General features: G+C 44.6%; 1 protein-coding gene across 1 annotated transcript in view; it reads right to left on the bottom strand.

The window, feature by feature from the left end:
* The window catches only part of VXN (vexin), a 14,797-nt gene extending 9,611 nt beyond the window's left edge, over positions 1-5,186 (bottom strand). The window contains exons 1-2 of the mRNA XM_042870283.1: positions 5,120-5,186; positions 1,677-1,732 (exon numbers count right to left, since the gene is read on the bottom strand). Coding sequence (XP_042726217.1) covers positions 1,677-1,732; positions 5,120-5,186 — 123 coding nt within the window. The remainder of the gene's footprint in view (positions 1-1,676; positions 1,733-5,119) is intronic.
* Between the last annotated feature and the right edge of the window lie 9,434 nt (positions 5,187-14,620).

The following is a 14,620-nucleotide window of genomic DNA, read 5'->3' as shown; positions in this document are numbered from 1 at the left end:
CCCCCCCCCCCCCCCCCCCCCCCCCCCCCCCCCCCCCCCCAAAGAAGCCCTTATCTAAGCATTCTGTTTTATTTAGTCATAATTGTTCTTTTTTTCTTTTGCATTCTTATGCTATTTTTACATTATGTGACAAAACATATTGAGGACATAGCAAATAAAAAAAGGAGTATCTCAAAATGGCTTATTTTGAGCATCACAAAGACATTAAATTTTGTCCTCTGTTGGGATGAAGAGTCATGTTGAAACCTCTGCTTGAGTGATGAAAAGAAGATTTTCACAAACCGAGAAAATACATACATGTATGTTTTTCACTCAAACGCCAGAGGTCTGTTACTGATTCTTCCGAGGTGCACTTGAAGCATTCTGTGAATTATCCTGTGGTTTGCTTTGTTACCCAGGAGATGGGATTGAATGTGGTAAGGTTTTTCCCAGTGCACAGGTAAGTGTGATAAGCAGAGGGACCTACTGTGCCAGACGGAGATTAGGGAATCTGGACTGTGAAGAGGAGTGTGTCTACAAATGGGGATCAGGCAGGGAATCAGAGCATGGGAAGAGGAAAGAGCATGGAATGAAGCATTTCAATGAAGTGCTGGAGAAATGCCTGTGTCTGTAGGGAGAATACTTTGACAGAAGGGTCTCTCTGAAAGGTTTAAGAATTCTTGGAGAGGTGCATGGAGGTCTAAGAGGTATAAGAGTGCTTACAAGTTATGAACGTGCAAGAAGTGTGGCTATCATACCTGTAAGATAGAACTGTGATAAAAGGATCGTGGAATGAGTTGTGTGTAGGCTAAATGCATTTAAGGAGGAAAAAATGGCTCTGAAGACAAGAAAACTTGAACCAAACTAACATGTATGAATGTCTAAACTTGGAGAATGTTTTCTCACTCTGTTCAGCTCTTTTTGTATTGCTGTTATTGTCACATAATAATTATGCCCAGAAGATGTAATCAGGGGCAAAAAATATTTACAGACCTATTGAAAAGAAACATTCAGTGGAGGGAAAGTGGAGAAGAAAAAAGCTGGGATTGCATGGCAGAGGGCTGCAGGAAACGTTCATCTGATTTCCTTTCTTAGGCAGGAGTGAGCACTGTGCTGAGTGGTGGGTTGGAGAGACAGGAGAGGACCATATGCAGCTGCATGTTGCTGAGCTACATAGGTGCCAGGTTATCCCTGTGCCACCAGGATCAAGGGGCAAGCATCCTCCTGTTGCTCTCTCAGAGCCGTTTCTCTGGGAGGAGATTACAGCTCATTGCTTGCTGTTTTCCTCCCATATTCCCTGGGAAATGTGGTACTGGCTCCTTGATTGCATGTGCATTGCTACAATTTGCTTGCTGTCCTTCTGGCAGTGTTATTAGTGCTTTGTGGATAAGAATTAAGTCTGTGAGTCCCTCAGATGACCCGTGTTGATAAGCTACGTTCATTTTTACTAGCTCTGCACAAAGACCTTACTTTTTTAAGAGTTTCAAAGCGCTCGTGTGATAATCTGTAAGTACAGACTGAATCATCTGTAGCTGTACAGGAACTGCCCTTTCTGTTTCTCACCCCACTCCCTACACCAGATGCTGCAGCATTTCTTTGCCCTGAAAGATCTGCTTCCCATTTCTCCATAGCATTTTGAAGGATAAGCTTAACCAACTAGAAAGAAAACAAAAGAGTGGGAGAGAAATTTTTCTTACGCTCTTTGTCAGGATGTGATGCGTGCTTTTGGCTCTCCTTCGGGCAGGACTACATGCTGTGAAAAGAACAGAAACGTGGTCAGGGTTGGGCAGAAGTGGACAAGCTCAAATAGCACACCAGAGCAGTGGCCATTGAAGGTAATGGTGAAGATCTTGCTGGTTTGTGGTGCCGGAAGACCAGTAGCAGGCTTTCCTGTCCTGCTGCAGGAGGGAATACAATGGGGAAGAGCCTTCAGAGAGGATCCTGGTGTTAGGCACTTGCTGGAGGCCCTGCACATGAGCCTGCTGGCTCTTCTGTTAGCTCCCATGAAGCCTGTGCTGGGTGGCAGAGAAAAAGGTGAGGGCTGGAGACAGCTAGTGTGGGATAAATAATTGCTATTAAAAAAAAACAAGAAACATTTCAGTATCTTTAAGCTGTTTCTCATTACTTTGAGATGCTGTAGCTGTGCTATAGTGGTGAGATTATGTCAAGTATGTCTCTGAGATGCTTCCATGGGGATTTATTGAGGGCGTGGTGGGAAGAAAGGAAGGATTTAAGGAAAATTCAAGCTGAAACAACCCAAAAGAAAGTCTTTTTCTTAATGTTACTTCAGAAATGATCTTCTGGCTATAAAATAGACATTTGTGGGCATGGGGAAAGAGCCTTCCTGAAGTTCCTGTGCTTCTCCTATGGGTGTCCAGGAGGAATCTGCCATTTCCTACCTGAGGGTGTGACCGTGCCTCCTGCCTGATGGATGGGAGTCTTTGGTGGAAAGCTCTTCCATCCAGTCAGCTTAGACCATGACTTGTACCTGCATTAACTTTGGAGAGGCCAACCACTGTATCTAGATACAGACTTCCAGTAATATCAGACTGCTTCATTGTGTTATTCCAGATTTACTGCACTGTGTCCAAGGTACAACACACTTCATCCACTCCTTTTTTTCACTTGTCAGAATATCCCATTCAGTTCTTTAACTTTATGAGGCATTTTCCTTGAAGCTTTTTCTGAACTTTATTTCTTAAATCCATGAAGACACCAAAATCCCAGGCAAAACAGAAAGACTAGCTACAAGACACATGAGATACCTGGATCATAAGCCAGGTTTTTGACTGGACATTGCATTCACACTGAAGTGATCGGTTTTGGATGGTCATTTTTGGACACAGCAAGGGCTGATTAAACGTTCTTCCAGTTTGACTTGAAAATTATTCTCCCAGCTCTCATTATATCTTACTCTTTGCACTTTAAAATTAATTACCCTTCCTGTATGCAGAATACAGGTGTTATGACTATGGGATTTAGCAGCTGGTTACAAAAAACAACCTGCAAAAAAACCTACAAAATTTAGTTGTGTTTAATTCCAATTCTAAATGCTGACCCTGAGGGCAAGGCATGTGAAGGGAGGCTTCCCTTTCAGGCTGTGTTTATAGCCCACAGGCATTGAAGAGTCAGGAAAATGACTGTTGCTCTCTAAGTGAGTTTTCCTTTACATTTTTGGGATCCAGGAGCTGCCATGCTTAGTACTGCCATGCGTTAATATCTGTGAAGATGTTTGGAAATGTGGAAACAGCTGGATAAACTGAAGCTTCTCATTACTGCAGCTGCAGTGAAGCTGCAGAGAATTCCGGCCTTGAGATCTGAAGTTCTGAAGGACCTAGGTCTGCTGATCCTGCTATTCCTGCTACCTCTGGGGCATGGATGAGTGGTGGCAGTGGTGGCCTCCCCCATGCTGAGTACTGCTGCCCGTGTCACAGCCTCTCTAATGGCGTGAAGAACAACTTCAGATGCCACAGTGAGGATGCAAGTACTGAGCAGTAGGACCCCATCAGACAGAAACAGAGTCTTGGCCAAGCTCTGCCCTCGGTGAAGCAGGAAGTAACAGGAGGTGCCACGTCTTGTCCAAGTCTCCTGCTGAAGTACAGTGTTTCCACACGTATCACAAGTGAGTTATTTGCCTGCACAAAGCCAGAGAATGTGCTAAGCTGTCAGCTTGATCGCAGTCTGCTCTGGGAGGTGACTCAAGGATCCTCAAGGATCCCCAGTGCCTTCTCCTGCATGAGCAGTTTTATATTTTAGAGCACTGCAAGTGTGGGGTGAAAACCACACAAACATGATGAAAGTTGTTTTCTGCAAATGTGTTCTATCTTGCTTTTGAAGCTGCCACAATGACTTTACTGGTGGTATTGCACTGTGTGCAGGCTAATATTACTAATTGTTCATGAGCACTTTAATTAAATCCAAGTGTAGAAAAGTTCAGTGGCACAAAGGATCATCTTAATGATTTATGTATTTTACTGGTTAACGCGTGGAGCTCAGTTTCTGTATATTGTTACCAAAAGCAAGTACTGTTGTGCTGCTATTGGCACCCAGGCTGGTGCACGACAAACCGTATATTAATGTGCCTAATGGCAATAAATGTTCATCTTTTCAGAGTACATACAATCCACAGACTGACTCACAGCTTGTCATCTGCCAGCGTATGTGGTGAATGGCTTACATGGGCTGAAGAAAGGGAAGGCATCAAAGGGAAGTCACAGCACCAGCAAACACGCAATTACTTGAATAGCCATTGAAAGAAGAGTGAATCGCGGAGGTAGATGTAAGTGACCCACTTGCACAGGAATACAATGGCAACAATGAAATCAGTGGGGTTGCAGGGCTCTCCCTGCAAACATGATTTTTCTGCAGGGAGTGGGAAGGCAAGGCTGAATTCTTGCAGATGCTGTTTCTGGATTTGCCTGCAAGAGGCTGTTTGTGTGTGCAGTCCAGATTTCAGGCAACAAAAACGATTACGGTGAGGGTTCACTTTGTCATTTCCACTTATATTCTGAAATTAAGCAGCTGAGAGTGCAGGCTTGCAGCTTGCAAGAAGATATCTGATCTGCCCTCACAATTTGTTTTCCCTGCTTTTACCTGCTTTCTTCTTGTTGCTGAAATACGCAGCTATTGAGTTTAAACTAATTTGCTCAATCAAATGCAGACCGGATTTTGTCCGGTTCTTACTCTTCATTACAAGCAATTAATGTTAATCATGCATTCATTTTGAGGGCATGGCTTTGGAAATGTTCCACTTACTGAGGCAGCAGACTTAAATTCCACATTCATGCGGTTCACCCAGTTCATCCGAGCTGCTAACTGCTCCCAGAACTTCATTTTCTTTTCTATCACATAGAATAGCCACGCAGTTGCAAGCTGTCACTTTAGCAATTACCTCATAGGTGTGCGAACGCTGATTCCAAATCTCCCAGTTTTGCCTGTGCAAAGATTTTGCACAGCCACAATGTGGAGGCACCTGCACGGCTCAGCTCCAGCGAGAAGCAGGGAGCGCCGAGCTGGCAGCACAACGCAGCACAGAGAGCAGACAGATGAGCTGCTCCTTTAAAGGTTTCACTAAGGATAACGCGCTCCGTCCATCCAAAAGACAACACCATCCCCGTTATTACAGTTCTGATGTACTCACATTTGGATGAAATCACGGTGGTGAAAACTTCTAAATTTTCGTCGCTGCAGCTGTAAATCTGGTGCATTTTCCACCTCTCTCTCCTGACTGCCTTTCAGCTTCACGCAACTGCTCTGAACTTCTGGTAAATAGGTTTCACTAATCCAATCTGGCTCTGTGATCATTGTCCAGATCTACAAAGGACAGACTGATGCTGTGATCTCATCTCATTCCATATTCTTCATCGCAACATTTTCTGCTCCCATCTGCCTTTGTATGAATACTGTGAATGCAAAGATTTAATTTAGCTGTTACTTAAGTCTCTGCCCAGATAGGAACATTTTGTCCTTTTACCGGTTTGGAGAATCCTCTGCAATAAACGGCTAATAATAAAGTCTGCTCTGTGCAGCCAGTGTACGGCAAGGAGACTTTATAGCAGTACTGCAAGGAATTTTAAAACAAGTTGGGATACATTTGGTATAGTTCAACACATTTAGCATGAAATGTGGCTGTTCCTATGTAATGAGGACTTGATTCTGTGTGTATTAAGGAAGGTGTTTTGTGCTCCGCCCATAAGTTCATAAACTCGTACCTAAATACTGGGCATGTCAGTGTTAAATTTCAAACACAGATGTCTAAAGGAGGGCACATCAGGCAGGCATCCATAGGGCTGCACGAACATCCCCTGTGCTTTAATAGTTCTGGAGAGATGGCAGGTGGCCCAGTCATGGACTGGTTCCTATATAACTTGAAGGATTTGGGCCTCGTTCTACATTTATGCACTTCTAGAGGGGCTCCTGTCCAAAGGTTTCAAGTGCATTCCCTCATGTCATCAGAAATTGTCCTTTTCCACATCTGTGGAAATGAGTCCCTTCAAGCTCTGCTGGCTTACTGCTGCCGTGGGCATCTGAGCTCCAACATGTTGGCTTGCAGGCTTCGGCAACAGATGTAGCAGAAACACTTTTCAAGTGCTAACAATGATATTAAATTATATCAGCCCAATGAATAGCCATCATTACGAGCATGTGTGTGTAATTAGCACAAAAACCAGCGCTGTCTTCTCCCATAGAAGACTGCCACCAAGTCCCAGATGGACCGTGCCAGCAGACATGTGCTGTCACTGACATGTTTGTGTCATGTTTCTTTGAAAAAATAAATATTGGTCAAATACGCATGCTGAGCCTAGAAGTATTTTTCTTTCTTTTGGTTCTGTGGAAAGCGTCACTGTTTCAAGAAATAACTGACTGAAGAGAGGCTGCTATCACTTGTTACATCCCAGGGCAGCCTCCTGCTGTCCAAGGGCAGGAAATCTATTGCGGGGCCAGGGCATTGTTCCAGGAAGCCGTGCAGTGCGTAGAATGGGCAGTGGGACAGCAGTATAATCACGCAAAAGTTCAATTAGTTTTTGATTTATTGTGCCACATGTTCTGCTTGTATGACTGATGTCATTAACATCAGGCTTGGCTGCCGTGTTCATCTGTCTCTGCCCAGCTCCCCAAACGTGCACGTGCTCAACAGATGGGGAGTTTCATGGGCTTGAATGGAATTGCTTATGCCACTATTGTTCTTGTGTCAAGCAATCAAACCAAATCCATTACCCACCAATAAAAAGATCAGCGCACCGTCCATTCAGTGGTGAATAGAGCAGAGGCGGTTATGCAGGGAGGATTTAATGCTTTAAAAAGGATAAAAAAAATAATGAAGAGCAACACTGAATAGTAGGAGGGAAAAAGAAAAAAAAGTATAACACATCTAACCCTCCCCTTATCACACCTTTGGCTATTCAGACTTCTTATAAGAAGTACTCTGGATCTGGGTCATTCCTTTTCTGGTTGTAGGTATGATCTAGGGATATTTTTAAACCTCAGCTAGGGGTTAGCGTTAGAACCAATGTTCAGCATTTCATTATGTTGAGGGGTGGCATGGATGTGGAAATTGAAGTGAGATTTAAGAGTAAAAATCTGGTCACTGCTTTACAGGCTAGGGTTTGAATAGGTAGCTTTGAACAACTGCCTCTGCAAGGGTGCTGTTGCTCTGGGAATAAATCTGTACAGAGGGGCTGAGAAAAGGTGCTTACAGCCCTTCCATACAGAAAACAGGACTGAGGAGGGACAACATACTGCATGTTTCACGTGAGATCATCACCTGGGAATGGATTTTCCTTATTTATGAAATGGAGTTGGGCATTTCATTCTGCCCAACAGGCAGTCAAGCACTGTAAATGCCTTGGGTTTTGCAGGATATCTTAATGTGTCATCAAGAAAAGGACCACAACGCGTCCTGAGTGACATTCTTCTAGCTCTTTGGGGATTATTCTGGACAAATGATCTTGGTTCATACAGCTGCAACAGACAAAATCTTTTGAAGAATAGCATGGCAGTAATTTAGACTTGGAGAGGACACCCATGACCCCAGTGTCCAACCTAAGAAGTGCATGTAGACTTACATCAGACAATTTCACACTACCTCCCTTTAACTGCTGGTGGACTTAGAAAGAGCTCGGTCTGTAGTGGGAGCAGAAAACCACATGTGCCTACTGATTCTGTAGATCCTTTTTCTTTATCTCATTGACTTATATAAAATATCCAGAAACTAGGCTAAAATTTAGTTTCACATTTGAGTCTCTCTGACTGAAGACTCCCATGCTGGCATTTGGAATCCAAGTGGTTCAAATTCCTGACTGTGGGCTGTGGTACATCTCTGTTTACCAAATTCAACTCCCAGCGTTGTCAGTTCATGATAAAAACATGTGCTGGTGGAAGAACCTGGTGACCAAAGGTGAGTGAGGACAACTGAAGAGGAGGAGGAGGAGGACACCTCAGGACATATCAACAGACATATGGCATCTGCCTAAACATCCACCTTACCTAATCTGCAGGCCTGAAACAGGGAAGGCATTTGATATTGGGATGTGGGCAAAAAGGAGGGTGATGTTGGTAAGTCGAAGAGCCATGTGCTGAGGCAGAAAAAATTAGTAATAACAACATAAGCAGAAAATCCCATGGTGACCCAGAAGGTGTTGAAATGTCATGCTGGGGAAGCAGAAGGGTGCTTCTCCCAAGGACTGGATCTATTCAGGCACATCTAGAAGAAACAAGTGTAGATGCTTCTCCTGTTCGCCAAGTTTGCTGTAGCTGGAAAACTTCAAACTAATAGAACAAAACTAATTTTTAATTAAGGTCACCAAAAAATTAATTAAAACTTGGAGTGATTTAAGACAAGTATCGAAACCTCTAGGCCTTACTTACACAGGCCTCTGAAAACAAATGAATGCCTTTCTAATACAGTATCTTTCCAGGGGAGCCAATGGGAAGCATCCCTGTATTTTCAGCATACACGGCACTGCCAAGGGATTCCCTGGCTGGCGCAGGACAGAGCTCTCCCCAGGTCAGGTCCCAGGGCTCCTGCTGGATCTTAGACCCTCTTGCGTAAGAGGCGAATCTAATCCGTACTGAAGCCACTTGAGCCTATTTCTTACCGTTAGCTGGGCAATATGATAAGGATAAACCGCAGGTATTTTTGGAATAGGATTGTGAAGGCAAAGGTATGCACAGTTAACCACTCAAAAATAAGATGGGATAATACTACACATGCCTGCTGCTGATGCTTACCCTAAAACAGTTCTGCGTGATGCGGTGCACACAGTAGATTCTTGTGGCAAGAAAATAGCTTTGTTTGATTTTAAAGCCACAGAATCGCAACTGACAATGACAGAAAAGTAAAACCAACAGCAAGAGCACAATGTGAAGTTATTTTGTCATGCATAGCCTGCTATTTCCCTGTGAGTGAATGGAAAAGAGAGATGGCTTTGCTACCCACAGTTTCAGCTAAATCTTACTGTACTGTGCAAAACTAGTTCCAAATCAGGGTGTTGCTGTACATCTGAATGGTCTGCAGATAACCGAAGAATTTTCAGAAGTAACATTTCCTTTTGCTGGCAGCTGCTAATGGCTGATTTTATCCAGATGGGAATAAGAAGACTGGGGCGCTAACAAAACATTGTGAGCTTTACACTCACTACAGGGGATGAGGAAAGATGCCGATGTCTGCAGTTTGAAAGGGCTGATGCATGAATACCTCCTCTGGTAATCAGGAAAGGAAAGAGCAACCAGACCTGGAAGCAGGCTGAAAGCATCCCCACTAGTTACAGAAAGATACTGCAGGATCCTGAGGAAACAACAACAAAACAGCCTGCTTGGTGCCTCCTGAAAAAGTTACATCCAGATAATTGGACATTCACAAATTTGCCCTAAGCTTGTAAAACACACTTGAGTAAGCCCATACAATGATTTGTAAGGAGCACAATGCCCAGCCCTGCAAAGTTCAAGTCCTGTGTAGCTTGTGCCAGCAGCAGGATTGCATTGAGCTAGCATTAATGCCAGGGCCAATGCTGTGTATCCCAGCTGACATGTGGAAGCTTACAAGCGTTCATATGCTGGTCTGGTATAATCCACAGAAAGAATTAAAAATGCCACCAAATGAGGGATATGTTCAAATCAGGCTGTGATAACAGTTTATTAAGATGCTGAACTTCATTTCTATTCGTCCTTGATTTTTCAAGCTATTTTATCAACATTCTTTATTCCCTGGTAAGGCACTATAAGGCACTATTCTTGGATGGGGCTTGTTCACTCTCATGTTTTCTCTTTCAAACATTTTAAGATTATTTTGACTACTGGCCCCTGATAAGAATATAGCCATATCTGGACAAACACACACCTTAATTAAAGCTTGTCACACAGTTTCTGGATTTGAGCAGTGGGAGCTCTCTTGCTACAACTGCAGAAAGTATCTCACATCCCACACTGCTTGGATAATTATGCAAAAACTGCTTGGGATTCCCCCCATGGATAAGTCCAAAAGAGTGAGGCAGCATGAACTGCCTCCTTATTTGTATCTACTGTGCCCTCATGAGCCATCAGGCTTTTTCTGCTGTGTGTCACACATGCTCTGTGGGATGAAGGTCTTTTGTGGATATCGGATTGCAATCCCATCTCTAGAAGTTCTGTGTGAAAATGAGATTCGATTTAAAATGAGGAACATCACTGTGGGAACTCTGAGACTAGAAAACAGGAATAGGGAATGCAAGGAGCTGCACTGAGGGTGGAAAGCAGGACTGAGCACAGGGAGCACTCTTCTGTGTAGATTTAAGCTATGGTGCCAGCGAGGAAACATAGGAGATGGTACTGCGGCGGAGGAGGATTTAGAATGGGGTAAGAGCATTATAGAATGGTTGGCTCTTCCAAACATGGGACTTCAGAGAAACTGTTGTGTGAGAATGGTACTAAATGGTCCTACGACTTTGAATGTGGAAGGGGAAACTGGGGACATCCCCCAGTAGCAATTGTCCTAAAAGGCTTTTTGGGAGGATGAGGTGGGTTATCTGCTCTCCCTGCTGATTTGGTCTTCGGCCTCTCTTCTGGCACTGCCAGCATAGGTGTCAAAGATCTTCTGCTTTAATACCTGACTTGTTTCTAGGAATCTGATTAAAGTAGATCACCTCAGATAACAAGAGGAATTAAAGCTGCAAATACAGAGGAGAGGATTTTCAAGCTCATAAGCTACATAGAGGTCAGTCATTTTCAAGTCGTGCAGCCTCCAAGAATTCTGATTTTCACAGAACTGATGATCTCTATTTGTCCTTTTCATCTTCCCTATTAGTCTTTACACTTCGATACTCAGTTAATTCAGTTTGGGTTGTAATCCATTCAGCTGCTTTGCCCACTACCTGGCACATGCTGGTACAGAGGTGAGCCTAGGAGAGGGAAAACTAAATGGGAACAGGAAGAGTTATTGAGACTTCTCATGGAATCATGGAATATCCTGAGTGGGATCCACAAGGATCACGGAGTCCAGCTTCTGGCTCCACACAGCACCACCCAAAACCAAACCCTGTGTCTGAAAGCACTGTCAGCTCACTGAACTCCATCACCTTGGTGCCATGCCCACCGCCCTGTGGCGCAGACCCTTTCCCTAACCCCCAGCTGCCCTCCCCTCACACAGCTCCATACCGTTCCCTCAGGCCCTGTTGCTGTCACACAGAGCAGAGCTCAGTGCTGCCCTCCGCTCCCTGTGAGGAGCTGCAGCTGCCATCAGGCCTCCCCTCAGCTCCTCTGCTTTGGGCTGTGCAAACCCTCACTTGCTCCTCACACACCTTGCCCTCTTCAGCCTTCACCATCTCTGTCGCTCTCTTTTGGATGCTCTCTAATAGTTGTATGTATTCCTTATACTGTGGCCAAACCGCACCCAGAGCTCGAGGTGAGGCTACATATGGCAAACTTAGTAACTGCACAGTGCTTAAGCTCAGCTTAGCCATTCCCCTGCAGTCCAGCACTTCTATATCCTCTCATTCTGACCAAAAAGCAAGATACAGACTCCTCAATTTCATCCCTTTCTTTCAACTTTTTGTCCTCTGGCTGGTAACCACAGTTTTATAGTTAAGCTCAATGTCTCAGCTGTACCGTATACCTATGTCAGTACAAAGGTGAATTTACCAGTGCCTTGTTTGCTATGCAGATGCCTCCAGCGAAGCACAACACGCTGGGCCCTCCCCATCCACCAGCTGCCCCACACCATTGCTGAGCAGCGGTTGGTGCAGTTGGCTCAGCCCTGCTGGGCAGCTCCCTGAGCTGCCATTACTGCCGTTAGTCAGCGATGTTATTCCTTCTGACACCAGAAGTCAGAAATGGTTACTGTACTACCAAAATGTGTCCCTGAGCTCTGTGCTCACTTTTTATAACGGAGTACTTCTAGTTTTAGAACTTCCATTTAAAATACAAATACAGCAGCTACGAATTACATCAGCATGACTGTGCTGGGAACTGAACAGTGGAGATGGCTGCATGAAGGCTGAGGGATGTGCTGTTTGCTCTGCCAGGATGTCATCGCTGCTTCGCATGCTGACCTGGCAGCTCCAGAGCAAAGCCTTCCCTCCACAGCTCACGCCTGGAGCACAAACCACACCTCTGGACAGTGCACAGAGAGAAATGGGAGAGAGAAAAGCAGAGAGACAAGCCAGGAACGCAGCTGTGAGCGTGTCCTGACAGGACACTCTGCTCTGGGAGTGGGAGCAGAGGCTGAAGCCCTCCGGGAGGGGAAAGAGTGCTGCTGCTCACACACACAGCGTGGATGCTGCTTCAACCCTTCCCTGCTTGGAAAGGTGACTGTGGAGAAGGACTGAGACACTGAAACGAGTTAGGCAGCCTGTGAGACTTCAGTAGTGTGAAGGAAATGTGATTCAGGTGCCGCCTGTGGGAATCCCCATTTCTCACTGCTCTGATAAGCACACAGTGACAGCCACCGGTCTCTTGGAAAATGGATTACAGCCACCAACTCCTGCACACAAATGGCTGAACAGCCACTTCATGGTCACTGGAGACACACTGCAGGTCTGGGCTGGTGACCAGAGGGGAAAAGGCTTTCTTTGTCTGTCTGAATCCCTGCAGCACTCAGATCCGCAATCAGGGGCAAGTTCTGATCTAAATGACCATTAATCTTCCTTGGGGTGAACAGGTCAGAACGGCAAGTTATTCAATGTTAACTGTTTTTTATGCCTGCAGAAAAGCTTCTTCTTTATTTCCAATGTGGCCTTAGAACACAGAGCAACACTTAAACATCCCAACGCTTACAGGGATTTTTTGAAGGTGATGTCAGCTTTAGATAGATGACAAATTCCATAGAAAGTGTCAGCCCCCTACAGCTGTGTCCATAGGATACCAACAATGCCACACAATGCTGTCCTTAAATTGCATTAAGGCAAGTGACAATGACACAGAATGAAGCAATAATGTATTGGAGCTGCTGACAATCGGTCTTTAACATGTGCTATCCATTTGACTGCAGGTGTAAATCAGCATTTCAATGTCAAGTTGCTAATTTAAGGCTGTATGGTCAAACACTCAGATAGCACACCCCATGAAAAACTCCAGCATATTGTTAAAGTGGGTCAAAGTCACTACAAGTCAGTGAACACAGAGAAGTTGTTCCACACCGATAAATTCGTGTTTGTGCTGTGATATATATTTCATGATACAGCAGTCTCAGATCAAATTAAACATGTAAGGGAGCTGAGCCCACAGTATGGCTCCTGTTGCTGCTGGATTGAAGCATTGGAACAGGCTGCTCAGCGAGGTGGTGGAGTTACCTGCCATTCCTGAAGGTGTTCAAGGAAAGGGTACATGTTGCACTGAGCGACGTGGGTTAGTGAGCACGGTGCTGGTAGGTCGATGGCTGTAATTAGATGATCTTAGTGCTGTTTCCAACCTTAATGAATCTATGATTATACAGGTTGACCCGTGCTGCCCACATCGATAGCAGAACCAGGCTCTGCAATGTGATGTCAATGGCCAGCGCTCTTGAAAGGATATGCCACAATTCCTCTGCTTTTACTTGGCTGTGCCTCTTCATGAAGAATTTCCCTCTGCTATTAATAAGAAACCAGTTAACTTAAGGGCGTGAATAAACATTCCACTGAGCTGTGTCAAGATAATCCTTTATCTTACTGTTATTATTTGGCTGTATGATGTTTCTACTATCTCCCTTGTGATAGCCATCTCAGCACAATGGTGAAAAGAGAAAATGGCTTTTTTTTTTTGCCTAATGGAAGCCCCAAATTGGCAAAATATAAAACTGCAGTCTGAAATGCTGCATTTAAGAGAACTTAAAGGAACTGAAGCTTTCATGGTGATATGTCTTTATTTTTCTTTCTTTTTTTTTTCTGTGTCAGTTTCACTGAGATATTCAGAGCAAAGGAGTAAGCTTCTGCTTGATCTCATGTACAACTTCATAGCCACAATCACTGTGACATATCATAGAGTCACAGAATTAATTACAGAATGCTTGGTGTTGAAAGGGGCCTCAAAGCCCACCCAGTCCCAGCTCCCTGCCGTGGGCAGGGCTGCCACCCACCAGCTCAGTGCGCAGGGCCCCATCCAGCCTGGCCCTGAGTGCCTCCAGGGATGGGGCAGCACAGCTTCACTGGGCAGCTGTGCCAGCGCCTCACAACCTTGGAGTAAAGAATTTCCACCTAACAACTAACCTAAATCTCCCTTCTTTTCGTTTAAAACCATTTCTTGTCCTGTCACAACAGCTCTCGGAGAGATGAAGAAAATGATCAGTATTCCCTATTCACTAACTGGTGTTTTTTAACAACTATTCTGAATTTAAATCAAGTGCCTTTTTATTTAGAAAGTACACAGTGGTGGTCTGTGGCAAAATGCATACTACACTTTTAGGCTACTTTTAGGCTTTTGCTGTATTGTATCGTGTTGCCCTTTCTCTTCTCCACAGATGTACTGAGCACAGTGACAGATTTATGAGGCTGGAGATGCTAAAGGCCAAAATGTACTGCACACGTCCTGTAGCTTTGTGGTGCTTAAGCAGATTTACTTGTGGGTTATGGAAAGTGCCTAGAGATAGCTTTGCTGTGTGACTTTTAAGTAACATTCTAGCTCATCCATTTTTCAGGTCTCAGGGGGATGGAAAACCAACCACAAGACAGAAGATAACAGCTTTGGCACATTG

Source organism: Lagopus leucura, unplaced genomic scaffold (assembly GCF_019238085.1).
Source record: "Lagopus leucura isolate 7727_CA_CO unplaced genomic scaffold, USGS_WTPT01 Super-Scaffold_100002, whole genome shotgun sequence".
Taxonomy (NCBI): Eukaryota; Metazoa; Chordata; class Aves; order Galliformes; family Phasianidae; genus Lagopus; species Lagopus leucura.
The sequence above is the reverse complement of the archived record's forward strand: the minus strand, read 5'-3'. Positions and strand labels throughout refer to the sequence as shown.